A 23,178-nucleotide genomic window follows, 5' to 3' on the forward strand; every position below is an offset into this window, starting at 1 on the left:
AAGTTAAAATCATAGACTGTATATATAAAGGTTAAAACGAAATAGACAAGCGGTTAAGTGGGGATAATACTGTTGAACAAACGGCTTCTATTGTGAGGTTGATAAAATAAGGTTACATCCTTGTAACTTAGAGATATTTTATTATGTAGGTAGAACTGTATGCATCTAAGGTTAATTTAAATTGGCTATGCTCAAGTATGTAGACAAGCTAATGTCGAAGTAGTGTATGTGAAATCAACCTCACAATAAGATGTGTGTATATTACAATTATTAATGGTCATATTGCAAGATGATTACTTAGATATTACAATATGGTTGGTTGAGCTGGATGTTAATTATTGAGCCGTACACGTAACGTCACAGTCATCTGAAGAACGAACCCAAACCTTGTTGTTTTTATTAATTGCATTACCAAATGGGTATCAAATAAACAGTAAGCATTGGTAACACAATTTCCAAAGTTACAGTAAAATAAAAAGGACCCTGACTCGGGACAATACACAATCCAAACATGTTCAACAGAAGAGAATCAGTTATATTGTTTGTACACATTGGTACTTTACATATATATTAGGGCTGTCAAGTTAACGCGTTTAATAACGCGTTAACGCCACTAATTATTTTAAACGCGATTAACGCATGTGTATTTTTTGTCTCATCGTGCCGCCCCGTAGTTTCAGAGCGCATCAAGTTTAAAATACACATCTACAAGCTGATGCTGACAGCCCCGCTCCTGCCGCCCGCTTGTGGCAGACCACACTTCCACGCTCACCGGCAGGCACAGTCTGGCTGTTGGGAGGACCGGGAGGGTGTGTGTATGTGTGGCCTGAACAAGCGAGCGAGAGAGAGACCTTACGTGCATTGTTGTTGTTAGCATCTGGTGCTAGCTAGCTGCGCTAACGGATATGGAGCTGTTTAAATGAAAACAGAGGAGCGACATTTCGCCACAACTGCGCCGAGCACTTGACTTTATGCAGGAAGCCAGACAGTGGGACATTGTACGAAAAGTCAGCACAATCAGCACGGATAGTGCGCAACATGATTGCAGCGTCCAGACAGCTCCCGTTCGAGCATATGCCTTGAGTTGCACATAGCTCCAACGATCCAACGATCCATCACAACACACACACACACACACACACACACACATCACACACACACACACACACACACACACACACACACCACACACACACACACACACACACTCACACACACACACACACACACACACAACACACACACACACACACCACACACACACACACACCACACACACCATTTGTATTGTATGAGAGAGGTTCCAGGTTGAATTGAGGCGAATATTTGTAATGTTCAGAAGGTTGTTGTGTTTAATATTCATGAGAATATTTGTCATTGTTCAAATGATAATAAATATTAGCATAAAGCATATTTATCCACTCATATGTTGATAAGAGTATTAAAAACTCGCGATTACATATTTTAATCGACTGACAGCCCTAATATATATATATATATATATATATATATATATATATATATATATATGTTTGTTTAAGGTGTCCAGGTGATGCAGACAGGCTGGACCAGAGAGTGAGAGACAGAACTGGACTCCTCACAGCAGTGAACTTCAGCACAGGTACAAATACTCTTTTTTCATACTGTACAAAGAATCAACAAAGATATTGGTTTAAATGAATGAAGTATTGACTTGAATACACTGATATACATTCCATTAAACAATACTAAATATTAGATCACCTACACATCAGTTAAGTTGAGGGTTTTTTTCCATGCAAAAAGTTACATTTAGATATTTAGCAATATGACTTTGTCAGCTTTCTAATTTAATGTATTGAAGGCAAAGATATTTAACACATAGTGAGAACTGCTACTATTTATCTCTCAATATTGTCTGTAAAAAACGTGGTAAAAGTTATTCTTTCAGTGAGACAACAGAGCAAGCTTCTACAGCTGCACTACGTTTTTGATAACAGTTAAATATTATTTTGATAACATATATTTCAATGTTGATGAACTTCATACTGTTCATTCATAATCTGATTGTCTTTGTAGCTCATGTTGAAATAAAAAAAAATCATTACAATTACAAAATAATTATATCTACAGCCCCTAAACACACAAACACACCGCTTTCATAAATAACACACTTGTTCTGCAATAATATGTTTTATGTTTCCTGTCATTTTGTTAGGAAAAGGACATGCCCGAAAGACACGGCATTTTTCTCCTTCTCTGAGGGTCAAGAAGAACATCCAAGAGGAACATTAAAAGCTGATGTTATGAGATTTTAAGACCAGTACAGGACATTCACTAAGAAACTACTTTTATTGTAAAAACAGTCAGCTGATCGAATGCAGCTATTTCCACATCTACACTCCATCAGCTGATTATTTCTATTTGCCTCACTTTATGAGCTTCACAACATGTACCTTGTTTTGCAACGTCACAAATAAATGGGGGCAATCTTCAGTCAGATGTGAATGTGTAATCTAAACATTTTCAGTAAGAATAATGGACAAAAGGAGTGCAAATACAAATACAATTTATTGAAATGTGAACCAAAAGTTTAATCAAATGTTTTTAAATAAAAGCACATATGGACAGAAGGTGTAACAACTATTAAATGTATAAGTGAACACCATTTAGTCAAATAAAGTGACAGACTAGGGCCTGTGCAGTTGGTAATCAGCTTTGCCCAGCATGGGCCTCCTCCATCAGCCCTGGTCCTCCTCGCAGAGGAAAGGAAGACCCTCAGTCCTCTCCAAACCAACAGACAGGACGTCCATCACACAGAGGTTTCTCCCTGAAGTGCTCTGCAGCTCTCTGGAGACCAGGCTGTCTCAATCCGTCCACCTGAATATGAGAGGGGAAAAATGAAATAATGAAATGCTTTAGACAATAAGAAACATAAAGTTGACTGTTGAGTTGCTCAGTTTTTTTAGATTGTCAATATTACTGTATAAATAATATCTCAGGTTAAGGAGCACAATTCAAATAAAGATCGGTCTTTACATACATTTTGTCTTTTGAATGGTTTGTCTAAAGTCAAGGATCTAGAACTGGTACTTAGTTTTAATGATACAGTCTGGTTATTATGCTGTTTGGAGGAGGCCTCACTGGTAAGAGCACTAACTAGCTACCATCACATGTACCTTAGCTTGACTTAAATGTATTAAACGTATAGTTAAGTGATATCAAAATATAAATAACTAATGTCATGCAAACATTAATATTTGCTTGATTCCAGTGTTGAATTTAGCACAATTGCATACAAACGTTAAGGGGTTTTAAGATTCTGAAGTATTATGCTAAAAACTCAATAACTTAGATTATTATTTATAGTTTGTGCTGAATAGTTTCATGTCCGCTTACCTTAGAAAACGTAAAATGCGACGGGCAGCGTGCAGATGGGGAGCATGTTAGCTTAGCTTGGTAGCTTCAGCTAGATCTGGAACTTCCAGCTCGGTGGCAGCAGCTCCCGCCTTGGCTCCACCTCTTTGCCCTTATTTGGAGCAGGCTGGAGAAGGCGGGAGTTGAACTCTGGCGTCACTGTTGAGCCGTTAGTGGGCCGACTCCGCCTACTAAGGGCTTCACGGCAACTCTGCAGAATCCTATGGGTGACGTCACGGACCCTACGTCCATTATATATACAGTCTATGGTTTACACACACAGGTGTTTGTAAACATTCAATCACTACTACTTACATTTAATATCTTATTTAACTCCTTCAGCCTAATTTCAGCTGCAGGAACCATTCAAATATCAATATAATCAGCCTTTTCAACACATGATGGGAAACTTTCAACTTTTTCAAAATATGTTATACTTTTAAAAATATTCAGCTTTTTAAAGTCTTTTTTTTTTAACATGGAAGTCATTGTAATGCATTTGAGCTGTAACAATTAACACACACACACACACACACTCTCTCTCACACACACACTCTCCTCTCTCTTCTACACACAGACAAACACACACACACACACTGTCTCTCTCCTCACACACACACACTCTCACACACACACACTCTCTCTCACACACATACACACACTCTCACACAGACACACTCCCTCTCCTCTCTCACACACAGACTCTCACACACACAGACACACACACTCTCTCACACACTACTCAGTCTCTCTCTCTCTCTCTCACAACACACACACACACACACACCACACAACACACACACACACACACACACACACTCACCACACCCACAACACACACCACACACACACACACACACACACACACACACACACACACACACACACACACACACACACACACACACACCACACACCACACACACACACACACACACACACACACACACACACACACACACACACACACACACACACACACACACACACACACACACACACACACTCTCTCTCACACACACAGACTCTCACACACAGACACACACACACTCTCACACAGACACACACCGATGATGATGAATGATCAAGAGAAGAGAGAGAGGGTGATCAAGAGAAGAGAGAGAGGGCGATCAAGAGAAGAGAGAGAGGGCGATCAAGAGAAGAGAGAGAGGGCGATCAAGAGAAGAGAGAGAGGGCGAGCGAGAGAAGAGAGAGAGGGCGATCAAGAGAAGAGAGAGAGGGTGATCAAGAGAAGAGAGAGAGGGCGATCAAGAGAAGAGAGAGAGTAATGTAACCTCCTAATGTAATGTTTTAACTCCTATGAAGATGTTCAAAAAGTGCTCAAACTTCACATGTGTGCTAACAGTCCAGCCGTGAAGACATCTACGGGACAGTTTTGAGATTTCTTCAAATGCCGTTGTCATGGCAACACAATGCTCACCATGAAACACGGTTTTCTCATAACTTTCAGTGAAAATGCTCGAAATGGCCCAAAACTTCACAGGTTTGGTACGATGCAGCCATCAACACATCTAAGCGTATTATGGGTGTCATCAAAGTGCCGTTGCCATGGCGACAGATCATTCAAAACCAAGTTAGTTCAAAAGTTTGCAGTTCAAATATTCTGCTGCTTTCCCAAGCCTTTTTACTTTCTTTTTCTCATCTTAATTCATTCACTACTACTTACATCTGATATTTAATTCCTTCCAGCCTATTTCAGCTGCAGAGACCATTCAACATTAAATTATTCAGCTATTTCAGGACATCAAGGCTATACATGTTGTGTGGTTTATACCCTTTTTTTACAAAACCTTTTCTTTTAAATATTAACGCTTTTTCTGCATTTTTGTAGCTAATAGCAGCTACCATTCAGCTAATAACATATTCAGCTTTTCAGCTAAATTCAGCCATAAATGTTCACAGTTTACAGTATTCGGCACGCATTTTCTGCAGGAAATGCATTTTCTAGTTCTTTCCACTTATTATTAGTGCGAATGCTGTTCCCAGCATCTTACAGCATTCCACTATACTACTTCAAATCTTTATTCTTCCCCTTATTTCAGCCAATACTTTGGCTCTCCATAACTTCAGCTTATTTTCAGCTACAGAAACCATTACAATATTAAACTATTCAGCCTGTTCAGGAATCGATGGGAAACCTTCAACTTTTTCAAGATATTTCATACTTTTTGAAATATTCAGCTTTTTAAACTCTTTTTTTAACATTGAAGTCAATGGGAGATGCCTTCAAATCCTGTTTTCCTACACCTTGCGCCAAATGCAACTCCTTCCACATACTTTCAGCTAGACACTTCATTCCAACTTTCAAATGACCACAAGACCTTCAGCTATTCAATTCTTATTCAGATTTTTGATATCTTTTACACTTTTTGAGATATTGAACTTAGTTTGGAGCTTGGTAGAGAGGCCTTTTTCAGATTTTAACATTAGAGTGGATGGAGCAGCTCGTTAAGTCTAGAGTGCTTTGATCTCAAAACAGAGTGGAGCAATGCTTGAAATTCTCCCCCAAAAATGTTTTAAACTTGCCTTAATTCCCAAACTCTACACTCCTCAGACATATTTTTTCATGAAAAACGTAGGAAAACCTCTCCTAGCAAAATGCTCGTTATGTGGGAACAATATTGAAGAGAAGGCTCCGTAACACATTACTCTAAGGATTGAGTTCAGACATATAGGCTGTCTTGTTATTTTGTTCGAAATAAAGATTGAAATGAAATGAAATGTTGCTCTCAAAGTGCACCAGATTGATGCTTTAACTTCAATATATATAAAAAATATCTTCCCCGGACGAGCATGCCCCCGGACCCCCCTAGAGGATGTGAGGTCCGTTTGGTATTTCGAGCCAAACACTTCAGAGACATGTTTTGTATATATCTGAGACCTATAGTATATTGATGAAAAAAAGTATAATAGGTGACCTTTAAAGTCTTTGACCAAGTAAACATTTAGAACACTGCAATAATTTATTTTCTTATGGAAGTAGTTCCATAGATTAAGTCACGTTACATTGTGCATTTCAAGAAGCATTTGTATTGGTCAATTGTCATCATCTCAGGTATTTCCATAGGCAGAAGTACAGAACACAATAATGTCCTGTCTCTGTTAGCTTTCACTTTGGTCATAGAGCCTCATGACCTGTAAGAACATTTTCAGCAAAGAGTTATCCAAACAAGTACCAGAACACATTAGATATCATTGTATGTAGATGACAGTCTTGTCATCAGGTAAAATCAGAATTTCTCTTTTCATTAATTCACAAAAATGTCAAGAACTAGAAACATTTAAATTCACCCACCATATTTTTCAAGGCAATAATATACATTACAGCTTTCACTTCTTTCTGCTATGTTTACAAAATGTATTTATTCCCTGTGGATTAACAAAGAAAAACCTGAGTAAAGTTGATTTCAGAAATATGAATTTGTGTATGCACGATTCCACAAGATAGATGATTAGAATGGACATCATTATCCAACAAAGTCTTGAAGATGGTTTTCCTTTGGGATCAGAGTCAGTGTTGCAGTCTTAATGCAAGGCTGATCATAAAACCATATTTTCGTACAGAAAAACAGTTAATCCAGCTATCTGCAAAAGTTGTTGTTGCATTTTGCAAAATGTTAGATATTCCTTCCCTATGGTCCGTTGATCTTGTACTGCGAGGCGCTGCTAAGCTGCTGATCTGGAGAGATGTTGATCCTCCTCACGTTCAGCTCGGCAGCAAACGCTCTGGCCTTCTGGTAGAAGAAGAGCGAGAGCTCCCGGTCGGTCAGGAAGTTGTGGTAGATGGTGGCCAGGCGGGTGCACAGCTGCAGCTGGGACCGCTTGTTGCCCAGATCCATGGCTGCAGCCAGGGCCAGGTGATAGTAGCCTGCAGCGTCATGAGGGTCCTGTGGAGAGAACAGCAATGTGTAGGGTGGTAACAGCCCTTCATGAGTCATTTAGTGACAATGGTCTTTGTATTTCATAAAGAATGCTTGGGACTTGGGATGCCCCAATGATGCACCATTTTTGGCAGATTATCTTAATTTCACTGGACATGACTGTGGTGGCAATGTGGTTACACACTGTATACTTTTTTTGTAGCTTTTGGTCACACAGCATATCAAGGAAGCATATGAAGAAGAAGAAACCTGAGATTTACAGATAAAGGAAACACAATGGCATCCACATTTGCTTTTTGCTTCCTTATCCTCCTGAAGCCCGAGCTTTTTTTTAGTATGCACTTTTTAATTTCTCCTATCTATTTGGGATAAGTAGGACCTAATAAGTATACAACCTAAGTATTGTCTTTGAACAGGAAGTTGTTTTTGAAAAAATTATGTCCTCATATGTTGAAAGTCTCTCTGAAGAACCAGCACCTTACCAGCACCTTACCGTGGTAGAGAGGTTTGTGTACCCTGTGTTGTCTGGAACCTTGTGTTCTGGTAGGGTCTCCCATGGAAAATTGGTCTCAGGCAAGGGGCCAGACTAAGATTGGTTCAAAATACCTCATGAAAGAAAAAACAAGAAGTGAGGATACCCGGCCCGGAGGAAGCCCGGAGTCCTCCTTCTGGGCCTGGCTCCAGAAGGAGGACTCGTCGGCGAGCGTCTGGTGGCCGGGCTTGCCACGGAGCCCGGCCGGGCCCAGCCCGAAAAGGCAACGTGGGCAACACCTCCGCTTCTCCGTCCCGCGGGCCCACCACCTACGGGAAACAGCGATGGGGTCGGGGTGCACTGCCAGAAGGGTAGCAGTGAAAGCAGAGGGTCTTGACGGACCAGACCCGGGCAACAGAAGCTGGCTTTGGGGACGTGGAACGTCACCTCTCTGGGGGGGAAGGAGCCGGAGCTTGTGCGGGAGGTGGAGCGTTACCAGTTGGATCTGGTTGGGCTCACCTCTACGCACAGCGTCGGCTCTGGGACCTTACTTCTGGATAGGGGTTGGACTCTATTCTTCTCCGGAGTTGCTCAAGGTGTGAGGCGCCGGGCAGGTGTGGGGATACTCACAAGTCCACGGTTGGGTGCTTCGTTGTTGGAGTTTACCCCAGTGGACGAGAGGGTCGCCTCCCTACGCCTGCGGGTTATGGGGGGGAAACTCTGACTGTTGTGTGTGCTTATGCACCCAACAGCAGTTCAGAGTATACAGCCTTCTTGGAGACCCTGGAAAGAGTCCTGTATGGGGCTCCTGAAGGGGACTCTTTAATCTTGCTGGGAGACTTCAACGCACATGTGGGCAATGATGGAGACACTTGGAGGGGCGTGATTGGGAGTAACGACCCCCCTGATCTGAACCGGAGTGGTGGTTTGTTACTGGACTTCTGTGCTAGTCATGGATTGGCCATAACAAACACCATGTTCGAACATAAGGATGCTCATAAGTGTACGTGGTACCAGAGCACCATAGGCAGAAGGTCCAAGATCGATTTCGTTATTGTATCATCGGACCTAAGGCCGTATGTTTTGGACACTCGGGTAAAGAGTGGGGAGTTGTCAACTGATCACCATCTGGTGGTGAGTTGGGTCGAGTGACGGGGGAAGCCTCTGTATAGACCTGGTAAGCCCAAACGTGTAGTTCGGGTGAACTGGGAACGTCTGGAGGAGGCCCAAGTTCAGGAGGCCTTCAACTCACACCTCCGGCGGAGCTTTTCGGGCATTCCTGTGGAGGTTGGGGACATTGAACCAGAGTGGTCGGTGTTCAAAGCCTCTATTGCCGAAGCCGCGGCGGGGAGCTGTGGTCTCAAGGTCCTAGGTGCCTCAAGGGGCGGTAACCCTCGAACCTCCTGGTGGACACCGGTGGTCAGGGAAGCCGTCCGACTGAAGAAGGAGGCCTTCAGGGATTTATTATCCCGGGGGACTCCCGAGGCAGTTGCAAGGTACCGACAGGCCCGAAGGGCAGCAGCCTCATCCGTGGCTGAGGCAAAGCAGCGGGTGTGGGAGAAGTTCGGAGAAGACATGGAGAAGGACTTTCGGACGGCACCAAAGTTGTTCTGGAAAACTGTCCGACACCTCAGGAGGGGGAAGCAGGGAACCATCCAAGCTGTGTACAGTAAGGATGGGACGTTGTTGACCTCAACTGATGGAGTGTTAGGGTGTTGGAAGGAACACTTTGAGGAACTCCTGAACCCGACAACTCCGCCCTCTATGTTAGAGGCAGAGCTGGAGTATGACGGAGGATCAACACCAATCTCCCGGGGGGAGGTCACTGAGGTCGTCAAACAACTCCACAGTTGCAAAGCCCCGGGGGTGGTTGAGATCCGCCCAGAAATGCTGAAGTCTCTGGGTGTTGAGGGACTGTCATGGTTGACACGTCTCATCAACATTGCGTGGAAGTCGGAAACAGTACCGAAGGAGTGGCAGACCGGGGTCGTGGTTCCCCTTTTTAAAAAGGGGGATCAGAGGGTGTGTGCCAATTACAGAGGCATCACACTACTCAGCCTCCCCGGGAAAGTTTACTCTAAGGCAGTGGTTCCCAAACTTTTTGTGCCCAAGGCACACCAAAGGACAAGTAAAAATCTCAAGGCACACCTATTGTGCAAAATAGCCCTTATAACACGTGTTATCACTCATATCATGTAAAATATCTGTAAATGTGCATCATTATTTACTAATGCCAAATAAAATGTGACAAAGACAACTATATTACTCGTGAAATATTTATTAACGAAATATTTCAGAAATTAATTTGAAACTTTATCAAATTAGGCTTCATCAAAGCAGCAACACATTCATTTAAACCAGACAGGTCACACAATTAAAAATGAGGCAAAGGAAACTCAGCAGAAATTCAGCACAGAGAACTGTCAATGCAAGGAAGCTGCACTGCATGGTCCTGAACTACAAATTATATTATAAACATTTCAGCAATCAGCATTGTGCCGACTTACAAATTAGTGAGATACATGTGCCTGTCGGGGCGCGCATAATTTTTTAATCCTTGGTGGCACCATAGACTGGTGGCACTGAGGAGAGGGCCACTCGCAAGTCCTGTTCAACAGAGAGCCGTGACCTCCTGTTGTTCTTCATGTAAATCAGAGTAGAGAACGCCAACTCCAGAGATGGGGTCGTTACTAAAAAAATATAATATATTACATATTACTTTTTTTTTTAAAAGTAATATATTACACTACTTCGTTACTATCTACATAAAGTTACTCGTTACTTTACTCGTTACTTTACACGACCATGCGTGAGTGGCAATAACTTTCCTTAGCAGCAGGCGGCGGTAGTGTGTATTTGTCATTCAAAACAGGCAACAACCGGAAGACAGAGAAGAAGAACAGACTACGTGATATAAACAAATAACAAATAGCATGTGCGTTAGCTTCTCCTTAGCATGTGTTCTTTGCAGGTGTTTGTTGAGGTTTGACGTGGTGTTTCCAGCAGTGGATAACAGCTTCTGGCCTGGACACAGTTTCTACCTCACCGTCACATTCCTGTCTATTCTTCGGACGAACTCAAAATAATGGGCATACCTCTGTGGGCTCAGAACAGTCTCATAATACACACATGCACACAGAAGGATTCAAACTTGTATTTCCGGATCCATACTTGTGTTTTTCAATGCACACACAAATGTATTCCGTTTCATATACATGTAAATAAAATCCAAATACAGAAAAAAGTTTTACATATGTATTTTGATCCTCACTTATTAGTTTCCCATTTAAATCCCCTGAACCTGCAAACACAAACAGCTTTCTGTGCACGGATCACTTTGCATTCGTGTGTGGGTTTTTTGAGACTCCCCTGACGGTCAGCCGATTCGTACTTGTAATTTTTTCTATCTATAGCCAATCAGATGTCTCCTTCATTCTAAGCCAATCACATGAGCGCGCCCCCACGAGGGTAAGATTACTTCATATACGCATTTTGCGCAGTCCGGTCAGCTCGCTAAACAGAGGGCGGAGCATCAGGTGATCATGCAGAGCAGCGTGTCTCCATCAGACTCAGCAGCTGATCTGATCTCTCTCTTGCGTCCGGTTATACTTCACTCGCGTTTATGTCCATATCGATCAGATCCAGCTCTCCTGATCGGCCTTTATACAGAGCACCGTTCAAACTATTAAGAGTGAATATCGGCCGATAATGACCGGCGGGGCTCCCCCCCGAGGTCTAGCACTGGCTTCGTAGTGCACTGATCGATTAGGCTAAGCTAACCTGTAGCTGCTCCCTCCACACTCACAACAACTTCATACAGACATAAATAAAGCAGCTGTATTCGCAATCGCCATACAGGAAACACACATTTAAAACGGTTTTGCCTGCCGTTTTTGTGTACACAAGCATTCATCAATGGTTTGGAAAGTGGCGCTGTACCTTAATAATATAAAGGCTTGTATTTGCGTGCATTTCCTGTTCGGAAAGTGGCGCTGTACTGAGAGTGGAGGGTGTCCTGAGATTAGCGCCTGCAGGCAGGCTCCATGGAGCTGTCAGTTCCGGACTGCGCAAAATGCGTACATGAAGCGCTACGTCATGAACGCAATAAATCTACCCTCGTGGGGGCGCGCTCATGTGATTGGCTTAGAATTGAGGAGACATCTGATTGGCTATAGATAGAAAAAATTACAAGTACGAATCGGCTGACCGTCAGGGGAGTCTCAAAAATCCCACACACGAATGCACAGCGATCCGTGCACAGAAAGCTGTTTGTGTTTGCAGGTTCAGAGGTTTTAAACGGAAAACAAATATGTGAGGATCAAAAATACACATGTAAAACTTTTTTCTGTATTTGGATTTTATTTACATGTATATGAAACGGAACACATTTGTGTGTGCATTGAAAAACACAAGTGTGGATCCGGAAATACAAGTGTGAATCATTTTGCGGATCATGAAATACAAGTGTGAATCCTTCTGTGCGCATGTGTGTATTATGAGACTGTTCTGAGCCCATATACCTCCACCCCTCGAAAGTTATCGCTGACTCAGCCATGTTTATGCAGCACTGCACGTGGAGATGTGGACGCGCAACTCGCGCAGATTACTTACATATAAAGCTACAAAGTACTGATATAGTAAATTAAAAAATAATTATTTTTGTGTAGTTGTATATTGCAATAATAACGTATGGTTGTCACAAAATCCAACGGCACACCAGTGTGCCGCGGCACACCGTTTGGGAACCACTGCTCTAAGGTACTCGAAAGGAGGGTCACGCCGATTGTCGAACCTCAGATTGAGGAGGAACAATGCGGATTCCGTCCTGGTCGTGGAACGACGGATCAGCTTTTTACTCTCGCAAGGATCCTGGAGGGGGCTTGGGAGTATGCTTATCCGGTCTACATGTGTTTTGTAGACTTGGAGAAGGCGTATGACCGAGTTCCCAGGGAGTTACTGTGGGAGGTGCTGCGGGAGTATGGGGTGAGGGAGGTCTCTACTCAGGGCAATCCAATCTCTGTACTCCCAAAGCGAGAGCTGTGTCCGGGTCCTCGGCAGTAAGTCGGACCCATTTCCGGTGAGGGTTAGCCTCCGCCAGGGCTGTGCTTTGTGATCAATCCTGTTTGTAATATACATGGATCGGATTTCGAGGCGTAGTCATGGGGGAGTCTGCAGTTCGGTGGACTAAGGATTGCACCACTGCTTTTTGCAGATGATGTGGCTCTAATGGCTTCATCGGTCTGCGACCTTCAGCACTCACTGGATCGGTTCGCAACCAAGTGTGAAGCGGCTGGGATGAGGATCAGCACCTCCAAATCTGAGGCCATGGTTCTCAGCAGGAAACCAATGGACTGTCCACTCCAAGTAGGGAATGAGTCCTTACCCCAAGTGAAGGAGTTCAAGTATCTCGGGGTCTTGTTCTCGAGTGAGGGAACAATGGAGCGTGAGATGGGCCAGAGAATCGGAGCAGCGGGAGCGGTACTGCAGTCGCTTTACCGCACCGTTGTGACGAAAAGGGAACTGAGCCAGAAGGCAAAGCTCTCTGTCTACCGGGCCATTTTCGTTCCTACCCTCACCTATGGTCATGAAGGATGGGTCATGACCGAAAGAACGAGATCGCGGATACAAGCGGCCGAGATGGGTTTTCTTCGCAGGGTGGCTGGTGTCTCCCTTAGGGATAAGGTGAGAAGTTCGGTCATCCGGGAGGGACTCGGAGTTGAGCCGCTCCTCCTTCGCGTCGAAAGGAGCCAGTTGAGGTGGTTCGGGCACTTAGTTAGGATGCCACCTGGGCGCCTCCCTAGGGAGGTGTTCCAGGCACGTCCAGCTGGGAAGAGACCAAGGGGAAGACCTAGGACCAGGTGGAGGGATTATATCTCTTCGCTGGCCTGGGAGCGCCTTGGGATCCCCCAGTCAGAGCTGGTTGATGTCGCCAGGGAAAATAAAGTTTGGGGCTCTCTGCTGGAACTGCTACCCCCCGCGACCCGACCACGGATAAGCGGGAGAAGATGGATGGATGTTGAAAGTCGGTTTATTTTACGAATTTATGTTTGAAAATATGTTATAACTCTGAACAACACCCAAGTGACTCTTGAGTGTATTGGAGACCAGCTTGGAAACTGACAATAAAATAGTCCTGGTTAGTACAGGGCCTCAGGTCTCATCTCAGGAAGTAAACTAGATGAGTAAGTAAATTACCCTCTTTGAATCCCAATCACATCCTTTGTCATTACCAACTCGTCACATATGGATGCTTAGACATGACGCAACTTGTAGACCTGTACTATCCTCAAACTATGATGCTGCACGTTGGTGGCAGTAAACATGTGGTTTAGGGTTAGGGTTGGTTATCATGACTTCTAATCAAAAGTCAAAAATACCACATTTCGCATGTTGGCAGGGATATCATTTTGAAAAAATGTATCTGTAATCTCTTACCTTGAGGTCATAGAATATGATGTCCCCCAGTGTCTGGTACACCCGGGCGTAGTACAGTGTTTCTTCATCGAACATCAGAAGGGTTGGACAGAGGGTCAGGGTCTTCAGGTAATAGTGTTCAGCTAGCTCAAACTGTTCCAGACGGTGGAAGAGGGAGGCCAGGCGGTGGTGAGCCACTCGCTCATTCAGACTATCACCTTTATGTAGAACCAAAGGTAGACTTAATCATTCAGATATAGCAGATGGCTTTGAACTGCCACAGTATTTGTAAGTTCAATTTTGTATCAGTTAAGTAGTTCCGATATCAAATAACTACTTGCCAGAATACCATAAGATTTTGTGGTTGCCAAATTTAATTATTTCACACAAATCTAATCCAATGAGCATTACATTTGCCGATAGCATTCATGGTCCCCAGACGATGGATCACTTACAGTATGTATGTATGAATGCTGCGTGTCTTTGATGTATGTTGTCTATTCTGAATGTTTTGATGGCACCTTAACCCTCCTATTGTCTTCGTTTTCCCCCCCTTACTTTGGTGTTCGCAGTCAAATTTGACCGGTTCTGTTTTAACTGCTATAACATAACACAAAAACCATTAATCATCATCAAATGTCATTTAACACCCTTTCCAGCTGTAAATATTGTCTCAGACTACTGATATTAGGGTTGCAAAGGGGCGGACATTTTCCATGGGAAGTTAAGCTGGGGAAATGGAAATGGAAATATTCTATGCAAAATTAAACAAAACATGACATTTCAAAAGATCTTTTTTTTTTAGAACAGAACAAGTTTCAATTATTTTATTGAAAAATTATTTGTTTCATTGAAGAATGAAAATAGAAATGTGTTTGTGAGTGCCAGGTGTGATTCACATGGGGGTATTGGGCACATAAGGGGGGGGAACACATCTAGAGCATGTGTGTGTGTGTGTGTGTGTGTGTGTGTGTGTGTGTGTGTGTGTGTGTGTGTGTGTGTGTGTGTGTGTGTGTGTGTGTGTGTGTGTGTGTGTGTGTGTTTTATCTGATCCGGATGGTTACTAATTCCTTTTCTTTATGGCAGTCATTTTTGACCGGGAACACCATGGGTGTTGCAAAGTTGACTAAATCATCCAATATTCAATGAAAGTGTGATCAGCAATTGTGTATGTTCAAATGTCTACTGTGAAGGATATCATGAAGCCTTAATGCAATCGAATGTAAAACAAAAAAGTTATGATTGATGAAAGTAGTAGATCGGTCAGATTTGACCCGAAGACAACAGGAGGGTTAAAAGGAGTAGCTTTACTCTTCTCATTCATTATAATGACAATACATGCTTCTAATCTGATCTAATCTAACTTTCCATTTGCAAAAGAGACCTCAATAATCAATTAAACAATTGTCATTCAATCCGTTGAACACCACTTAAAATAGAACCCTTTAGATTTGCTGTTCATGCCACCAGAAGGTTTAACTTAACATTTTAAGCTCTACTACTCACAATTTTCTAAAATTAACTAAATCACCTGTATGTTATTTATTCCTAAAATAAAATAATACGGCATGACATACACTTTATGATAGCAGTACAAAAGCTCAGCTAATAATGAATTCCCTTTACTAGTTCTTTGAGGTCTTTGTGTTTTAGTACTAACTACTACAACAAAAATGTAATATAACTGCTATATCAATTAGCATACTGTAGTAGTAGCAGTAGTAGTAGTAGTAGTAGTAGTAGTAGTAGTAGTAGTAGTAGTAGTAGTAGTAGTCGTAGTAGTAGTAGCAGTAGTAGTAGTAGTAGTGGTAGTAGTGGTAGTAGTAGTAGTAGCGGTAGTAGTAGTAGTAGTAGTAGTAGTAGTAGTAGCAGCAGTAGTAGTAGTAGTAGTAGTAGTAGCAGTAGCAGTAGTAGCAGTAGTAGTAGCAGTAGTAGTAGTAGTAGTAGTAGTAGCAGTAGCAGTAGTAGTAGCAGTAGCAGTAGTAGTATCAGTAGTAGCAGTAGTAGTAGTAGTAGCAGTAGTGATAGTAGTAGTAGTAGTAGTAGTAGTATTTCATAAATAATATTGCAGGTGGATGACAGTATTATGAATATATCTGGCTTTAAAACACATTTTATTATAATTACAATCCTAAACTAACCTATAGACATTTTAAAAAGGTTGTTTTTGAAGTGTTCCGTACCCAGTGTGATACTGATGTCCAGTGCAGTCTGGGCGAACTCAACAGCTTCTCCATAGAGCTTGAGACTGAGCATCAGTTCAGTCAGCTTGTTACACAGCCTCAGCCTGGAGCGGACACTGTTGCTCTTCACTGCGACGGGCAGAGCGCGGTCCTGCAGGGTGGAATACACACAGGCTATTATAATCTATTTAACAGTAACTCCATTATCTTTCTGAACAATAAAAGTCCTACAGTAACAGCGAACGGGCTAACCTTAATGGCTAAAATGTGATTCAAATCAACTCCGATTTATTTCAGACCATACCCTGTAGAAGGTGATGGCTTTGTCCCGGTCCCTGCTGCTGTTGAAGAAAATGTCTCCTGCAGCTTCCAGAAGCTTCAGGATGAACTGAGTGTCTCCTGTACTCAGAGCGACATCCTGCGCTACCTGACAACGACCACAAATATTACAGTTCTCCATTTAGTTGAGAAAATACGATATTATATTCTTTGGGTGGAATAACCTGTACTATATTAAGTATTATGTTGACTGTAAAATGTTTCGTAGATTGTTCTGAACTAATAGACATTTAATAGTTGTAATTTCTGACCTGAATATACAGGTCCACCAGTTCCGTCTGGTTCACCAGGTGGTAGATCCTCCCCGCCTGCAGCCAGCCGTACGCCTCCTTCTCTCTGCAGCCCAGATCGATGGAGATACCCAGACTGGTCTTGGTGTAGTCGAGAGCCGCCCTGTAGGCCCTGAAAAAGTTGATTAGTTCTGTTGCTCCAAACTTTAAACTCTTTGGTGATACATTCAAACTAACAGCTTTGATGATACATTTATTTAATATTTGTCCCACTTCAAAGGAAACTGCTCAAGCCAAAAAGTCAGTAATGTTTTGTTTTTTTAAAAGACTACATTTACATAGTCAAAAGGTCCTTTTGTTCAGCCTCACAATGCTATTGGGTAGGAAATGTGTTTATACACTGAACAAAAATATAAACGCAACACTTTTGTTTTTGCTCCCATTTTTCATGAGATGAACTCAAAGATCTAAAACATTTTCTATATACACAAAATAACCATTTCTCTCAAATATTGTTCACAGATCTGAAAAAATCTGTGATAGTGAGCACTTCTCCTTTGCCGAGATAATCCATCCCACCTCACAGGTGTGGCATATCAAGATGCTGATTAGACAGCATGATTATTGCACAGGTGTGCCTTAGGCTGGCCACAATAAAAGGCCACTCTGAAACGTGCAGTTTTGCTTTATTGGGGGGGGGTCTGGGGGGGTCCGAAAACCAGTCAGTATCTGGTGTGAGGGGTAGGGTTAAGGCAGTGGTTCTCAAACTTTTTCTGTCAAAAAAAAGATCGGGCCCCCCCAACACAAATAGTCAGGCTCAGTGGCGGCGCCAGAGATTTATTTTGGGGGTGCTGTGGGGTAGCTTGATGTTTCATAGAGAGTGCTCAAACATTTAGGGTTTCCCATTAATGTACCGGTCGCTACAGTTTAATTTTCTACTGCAACACTCCCCATGCACATACACAACGTACCCGCGACTGTTACAATGAAGGCTCGATAATCAGCTCACGGCATATAGGTGTAAGCAGGGGTAAAGTGCTATTTTCATAGGTGGTGTGTGGACCTAACATAGGGGGGTCCGGGGGCATGCTCCCCGGGAAGATATTTTTTTCAATCTTGAAGTTAAATGCATTAATCTGGTGCACTTTGAGAGCAAAATTAAGAGATCTAGATACCTCTCTCAACACCCATATGAAACAGAACTGGAAACAGATTTTCTATTTCTTTATAGATATTTTACAAATCACTCCCCTTTTAAACTTTATTCTTGTTTTACTGTCATATAGTATTTCATAGCTGTTTTTGATTTATTCTCTATTTTTTTTAAACTATAATGATCATATAAATGTGTGCCTCGGAAATAGTTGTTTACATTAATGGTGACCAAAACGTTTGAGACCCACTGAGATAACACTCAGAGAGTCCTTTAGTTCACTGAGTCTCTCAGTCTGACAGGAGAGGACTCTCCTCCACTTTGTTGTTGAAAAAACTCCTTATATCCGTTAGCATAGCTCGCTAGCACCAGAAGCTAACAACAACGATCTCCGGTACCGGTGCGCTCTCTCTCTCTCTCTCTCGCTCGCGCACACAAAATGGCTCGTTCCACACACACACAGAGCTGAGCTTTAATGAAACACAGATGTAATAGTACTGTACTGCATCATATTATTTTCGAATACATCTTTCAAATTATGATTTTTAAAAAAAATGTAATAACCATTTTTCCTCCTGGTCTCTCGCGCCCCCCCTGGCATGCCTCTGCGCCCCCCAGGGGGGGCTCGCCCCCCACTTTGAGAACCACTGGGTTAAGGTAATGTTGTGAATCGAGTGGCCTGTGTTCGTCGTCCATAACATACGCCTGCCCATACCATAACCCCACCACCACCATGGGCCACTCGATTCACAACATTACCCTAACCCTACCCCTCACACCAGATACTGACTGGTTTTCGGACCCCCCCAGACCCCCCCAATAAAGCAAAACTGCACGTTTCAGAGTGGCCTTTTATTGTGGCCATTCTAAGGCACACCTGTGCAATAATCATGCTGTCTAATCAGCATCTTGATATGCCACACCTGTGAGGTGGGATGGATTATCTCGGCAAAGGAGAAGTGCTCACTATCACAGAGTTTTTCAGATTTGTGAACAATATTTGAGAGAAATGGTTATTTTGTGTATATAGAAAATGTTTTAGATCTTTGAGTTCATCTCATGAAAAATGGGAGCAAAAACAAAAGTGTTGCGTTTATATTTTTGTTCAGTGTATAAACACATTTCCTACCCAATAGCATTGTGAGGCTGAACAAAAGGACCTGTTGACTATGTAAATGTAGTCTTTTAAAAAAAAAAACATTTACTGACTTTTTTGGATAGCTTAAAGTAATGTTGTAAAACAAAAACAAAAGTGTTGCATTTATATTTTTGTTCAGTGTAGGTCCTGCCTTCTGGCCAAACATATAAGACTAACATTCCTGACAATAGATCTCAATAGTCATCTTTTATGGTGTAAATGGCTTTTTAATAATAACATTTTTGAATGGAACATTCTCAACATGAATGCATCAATCTTAAATAAATATAACTTAAATATGTGGGAAAATACTGTGTTTGAAATGTATAATTGAAATGAGATGTTAGCTTTTTGTTTTGATATATATATATATATATATATATATATATATATATTGTATTCCAGTCTCCCTTCAGATATGTTAAGTGGCATGTAATTCAACACAATGCAGCTCACCTCCTTCAAAGTGAAATTAAAAACTTTTGCATTTTCTATAGATATTAACAGTACTTAATGTCAGCTTAGTAAAAAAAAAACATAACAATTATTATTTACAATGGACTACGCTTAGCTAACAGACAGTATGTCCACCACTCATGGACCACACCCACCTTTTCTCTTGAAATACTGGGTGACATACTGTCGCCCTTTAGTCCCTCTCTCTTTTCTTTCTCTCCTTTTTTTTCTTTTTGAAAGCCTGACTTTGTGCGTCGTTGAGACATGGCACACACGTAAGTACTAGCATCCCTGCTCCTCACATGCTCTCACATGCTCTCACTCTCTGCTAGAAAGTGCCGTTTGGAGGCGGAGGCGGGACCAAACCATTACATGTAAATAGAGGGGGGTGTACAGAGGCTTTGGATAATTAACTTTCGGAAGAAAATAAGTTAAATGAATTGTAAGTTTAGTGAGTACATTATCAATACAATGTTATATTAATGTTAATTCTTGATGAAAGGTTACTTAAAAATGTTTTTCTTAAAGGTGACATGTCATGCTTTTCCGGTTATTACCCGTCCTCTTGTGTGTTATGAAGGTTTTTATGCATGTAAATGGTGTGCAGAGTCAAAACCCTCAAAGTACACCATGTCGGGAGTAAAACTCTAAAACAGAAAATACCTCCCCAAAACGCCTCGTTGGAGATACGTCACTGTCCATTTGATTCTTCCGGGTACGCATGATGTCAACCGTACCCGGAACGAAATGGACCAATCCGTGGAGCCGTTATGTTACGTCCGCGGAGCCGTTACGTTAAGATTGGTCCAAATTGACCAATCCACGACTTCCTCACACACACACTCAGTGCAGGCAGCTCTGCTGATTTCTCCTCCCTGGCTGCAGGCTGATAACAGACAGTTGGGATCGCGGCGAAATTCTCTCTGCAGACCCATTCTCATACCGTTTATCAACCTTTTTCTTACTCAATATCAAGCCACACTTATTGTTTTTACTTCGGCTGTGACTTTGTGTGTGCTCAGGATGAGTTTGGCTGTGTTTCGCTGTGTATCGCTAAACAAGGAAATCACACCTCCACGGAGCTCAGCGCGATTCACAACGTCCCGACTGGTCCCGACCAATCGGAGCACACTGGGCTCACAGGGAGGGGGGCAAGAGCTGCAACGAGCCGTTTAGTGGAGAGAGTGAATACTGCTGAACACACATACTTTACAGAGATGCTGTATGCGAAACCAATGTGAGTTTGGAAAATTGCACAGTATAAATCTATTCTAGTATACCTCAACAATGGAATTATGATCAGTGGAAATGGCCATGACATGGGACCTTTAATGTTCTAACATTGTTCGGGCCCCCATGTTTGGGGTGGCCAATAGGGTGGCCAGGATTCAGCTGAGGGGTGGCCACGGCCACTCCCAGCCACCCCCCAGCTCCGCCACTGGTCATTGTGTGTGTGTCCACTTCTTTAAGAATCAGAATCAAGTGTATTGCCTGGTACGTTTACACATAGAGTACAAGGAATTTGCTTTGTTATATGGTGGTGCAAACTGTTGGGGATTTGAAGGGATATCTGATCCGCTTTTCAAATCTCCGCGCGTTCCTATGAAGCTGGTTATAATACAGGAAGGAATCCATATCTACAAAGTAACCGTTAACAATAATCTACTTTAATGGCAATATGACAATGCAATACAATCATTACAATACAACATGATATATTACAGTTATATTGCAATGCTTAAGGAGTAATGCCGGCTTACTCCTGCTCTAGTCCGCATACTGCAGAGCTACTTTCACCCGAGCGCAGCATGTGAAGAAGAGGCCGAACGCCAGGGATCCACCGGAGATATACCAGAGTAAGAAGGAGGGGTTTGGTGTTAGGTCAGCTGGTCATCTTTTCAGGTCATCTCATTGGGAGACGCAACGCAGCAGGAAACCAAACAGGCTCACTTTACAACCAAAGGTCTCAAGGCCTGCATACCTACACCTCCCCCACAGAGCCATAAAACCCTGTTTACTCCAACCAGCCCAGAATGTTTATAGCCATTTGTAGTCCTTACATTTATGAAAGGATAAAACAGAGAAATCAATATAAAACACAAACACAGGTATTGTTTGAACAGTATTCACTTAACTGCTACTATTGATAAGCACCAGAGAAACCCAAGAGACCTCTCTTAACCTCACAAACACTGCAGCTAGATCTAAGTTGAATGCAAATCAGGACATGCTCTCCCCTTCCCCCATCTTCCTTTGTCCTCAAAAACACATGTCAACAGGCCCCAAATGCAGCTCACAGTTTTACCCAAATTATTCTCATTTTAAGCTTATCCATAGTTTGCTAACATGAATAAATACAAATATAACTCTACAAATCCCCCTTTTTATCTCCTTCTCCAGAGATAAACTTAGACAAGGCATTTTGAAATATACCCACGGTCATTCTTTTCTACTGTGTCCGTAAATCCATCCGAAGCTGGTATTCAGAGTACTTGAAACCTTCATGGAGACCGAACACCACTTTCCATGGCAGTGAAGGAACCATGAGGGGGTAGCTGAGTGCTAGAATCATCAGCCCCCCCCCCCCCGAGGAATAGCCCACAAGGACAGCTAATAGGGAGGGGGAGATGCAGCTTTCCCTTCACGGGTAGAACTGATCAGAGCAAAGTAGACTCCTCTGCTGCGCCGTCCCGGCTTGCCGTGTCTTTGTCTCCCCAAATCCGCTGACAGCAGCTTCTGGGCTGCCTGCTAGAGAGATGTCTTCCTCCTCCTCGTCCTCCGGCCCGCTGATGGCGGCTTCCGGGTCGATGCTGTAGAGATGTCTCCAGGGTCCTCCTTCTCCGGCCCGCTGATGATGCCTCCCGGGTCGTCTGCTGTAAGGATGTCTCCAGGGTCCTGCTCCTCCAGTCTGCTGCTTCCGAGTAGTCCACGTCTGCCAGGGCCACGTCCGTCCTGATGTCGTCCCCTGGTCCTAGCAGGTGGTTTCCCCGCCGCACACTGGCTCCCGTGGTACGAGCTGTCCCCCTTTTCTCCCAGGCAGACGGCATAAGAGGTCCGCTGGGTCACTCGGTCGGGGTCGGAGAGCCTGGGGTTGAGCCACTTTGTCCTCGTGCTTCTCGGGTCCCCCTTTTGGCGCCGGTGACCTGTGTGGAGAAATCTGATACAACTCCCTCAAGCCTACGCTCAGCTGTTTTGACCCACTTGGAGCCTGTTGGTGGGGTGTCTTGAAACAACAGCCGTCTGTGAACAGGTTTTCCAAATTAATTGTAGACCTCCTATCTGCCAGTGCAGCTTCAGAATCTTAATACTTGGATTGTGCCAATTAAATAAGAACCCCAACATCTTTAGGTAAACTAAATAACATATTTCAATAGCTCTGAATTTCTGACAAGCATCCGTGTTTATTTTTAAATGAAATCCTATTTAAAATCTAAATATAATATGAACTGCTAATGTTTCTGGTAAAGAAACACACTAATGTTATGGATTCAAAAA

General features: G+C 42.8%; 1 protein-coding gene across 1 annotated transcript in view; it reads right to left on the reverse strand.

The window, feature by feature from the left end:
- Positions 1 to 6,366: 6,366 nt before the first annotated feature.
- The window catches only part of LOC117556570 (SH3 domain and tetratricopeptide repeat-containing protein 1), a 37,368-nt gene continuing 20,556 nt past the window's right edge, over positions 6,367 to 23,178 (reverse strand). Inside the window, exons 15-19 of the mRNA XM_034231953.1 lie at positions 16,958 to 17,108; positions 16,672 to 16,794; positions 16,368 to 16,518; positions 14,206 to 14,402; positions 6,367 to 7,304 (exon numbers count right to left, since the gene is read on the reverse strand). Of these exons, the coding sequence (XP_034087844.1) occupies positions 7,050 to 7,304; positions 14,206 to 14,402; positions 16,368 to 16,518; positions 16,672 to 16,794; positions 16,958 to 17,108 (877 nt within the window). The 3' untranslated portion in view covers positions 6,367 to 7,049. The remainder of the gene's footprint in view (positions 7,305 to 14,205; positions 14,403 to 16,367; positions 16,519 to 16,671; positions 16,795 to 16,957; positions 17,109 to 23,178) is intronic.

This window comes from Gymnodraco acuticeps, unplaced genomic scaffold (genome assembly GCF_902827175.1).
Source record: "Gymnodraco acuticeps unplaced genomic scaffold, fGymAcu1.1, whole genome shotgun sequence".
In the NCBI taxonomy this organism is placed as follows: Eukaryota; Metazoa; Chordata; class Actinopteri; order Perciformes; family Bathydraconidae; genus Gymnodraco; species Gymnodraco acuticeps.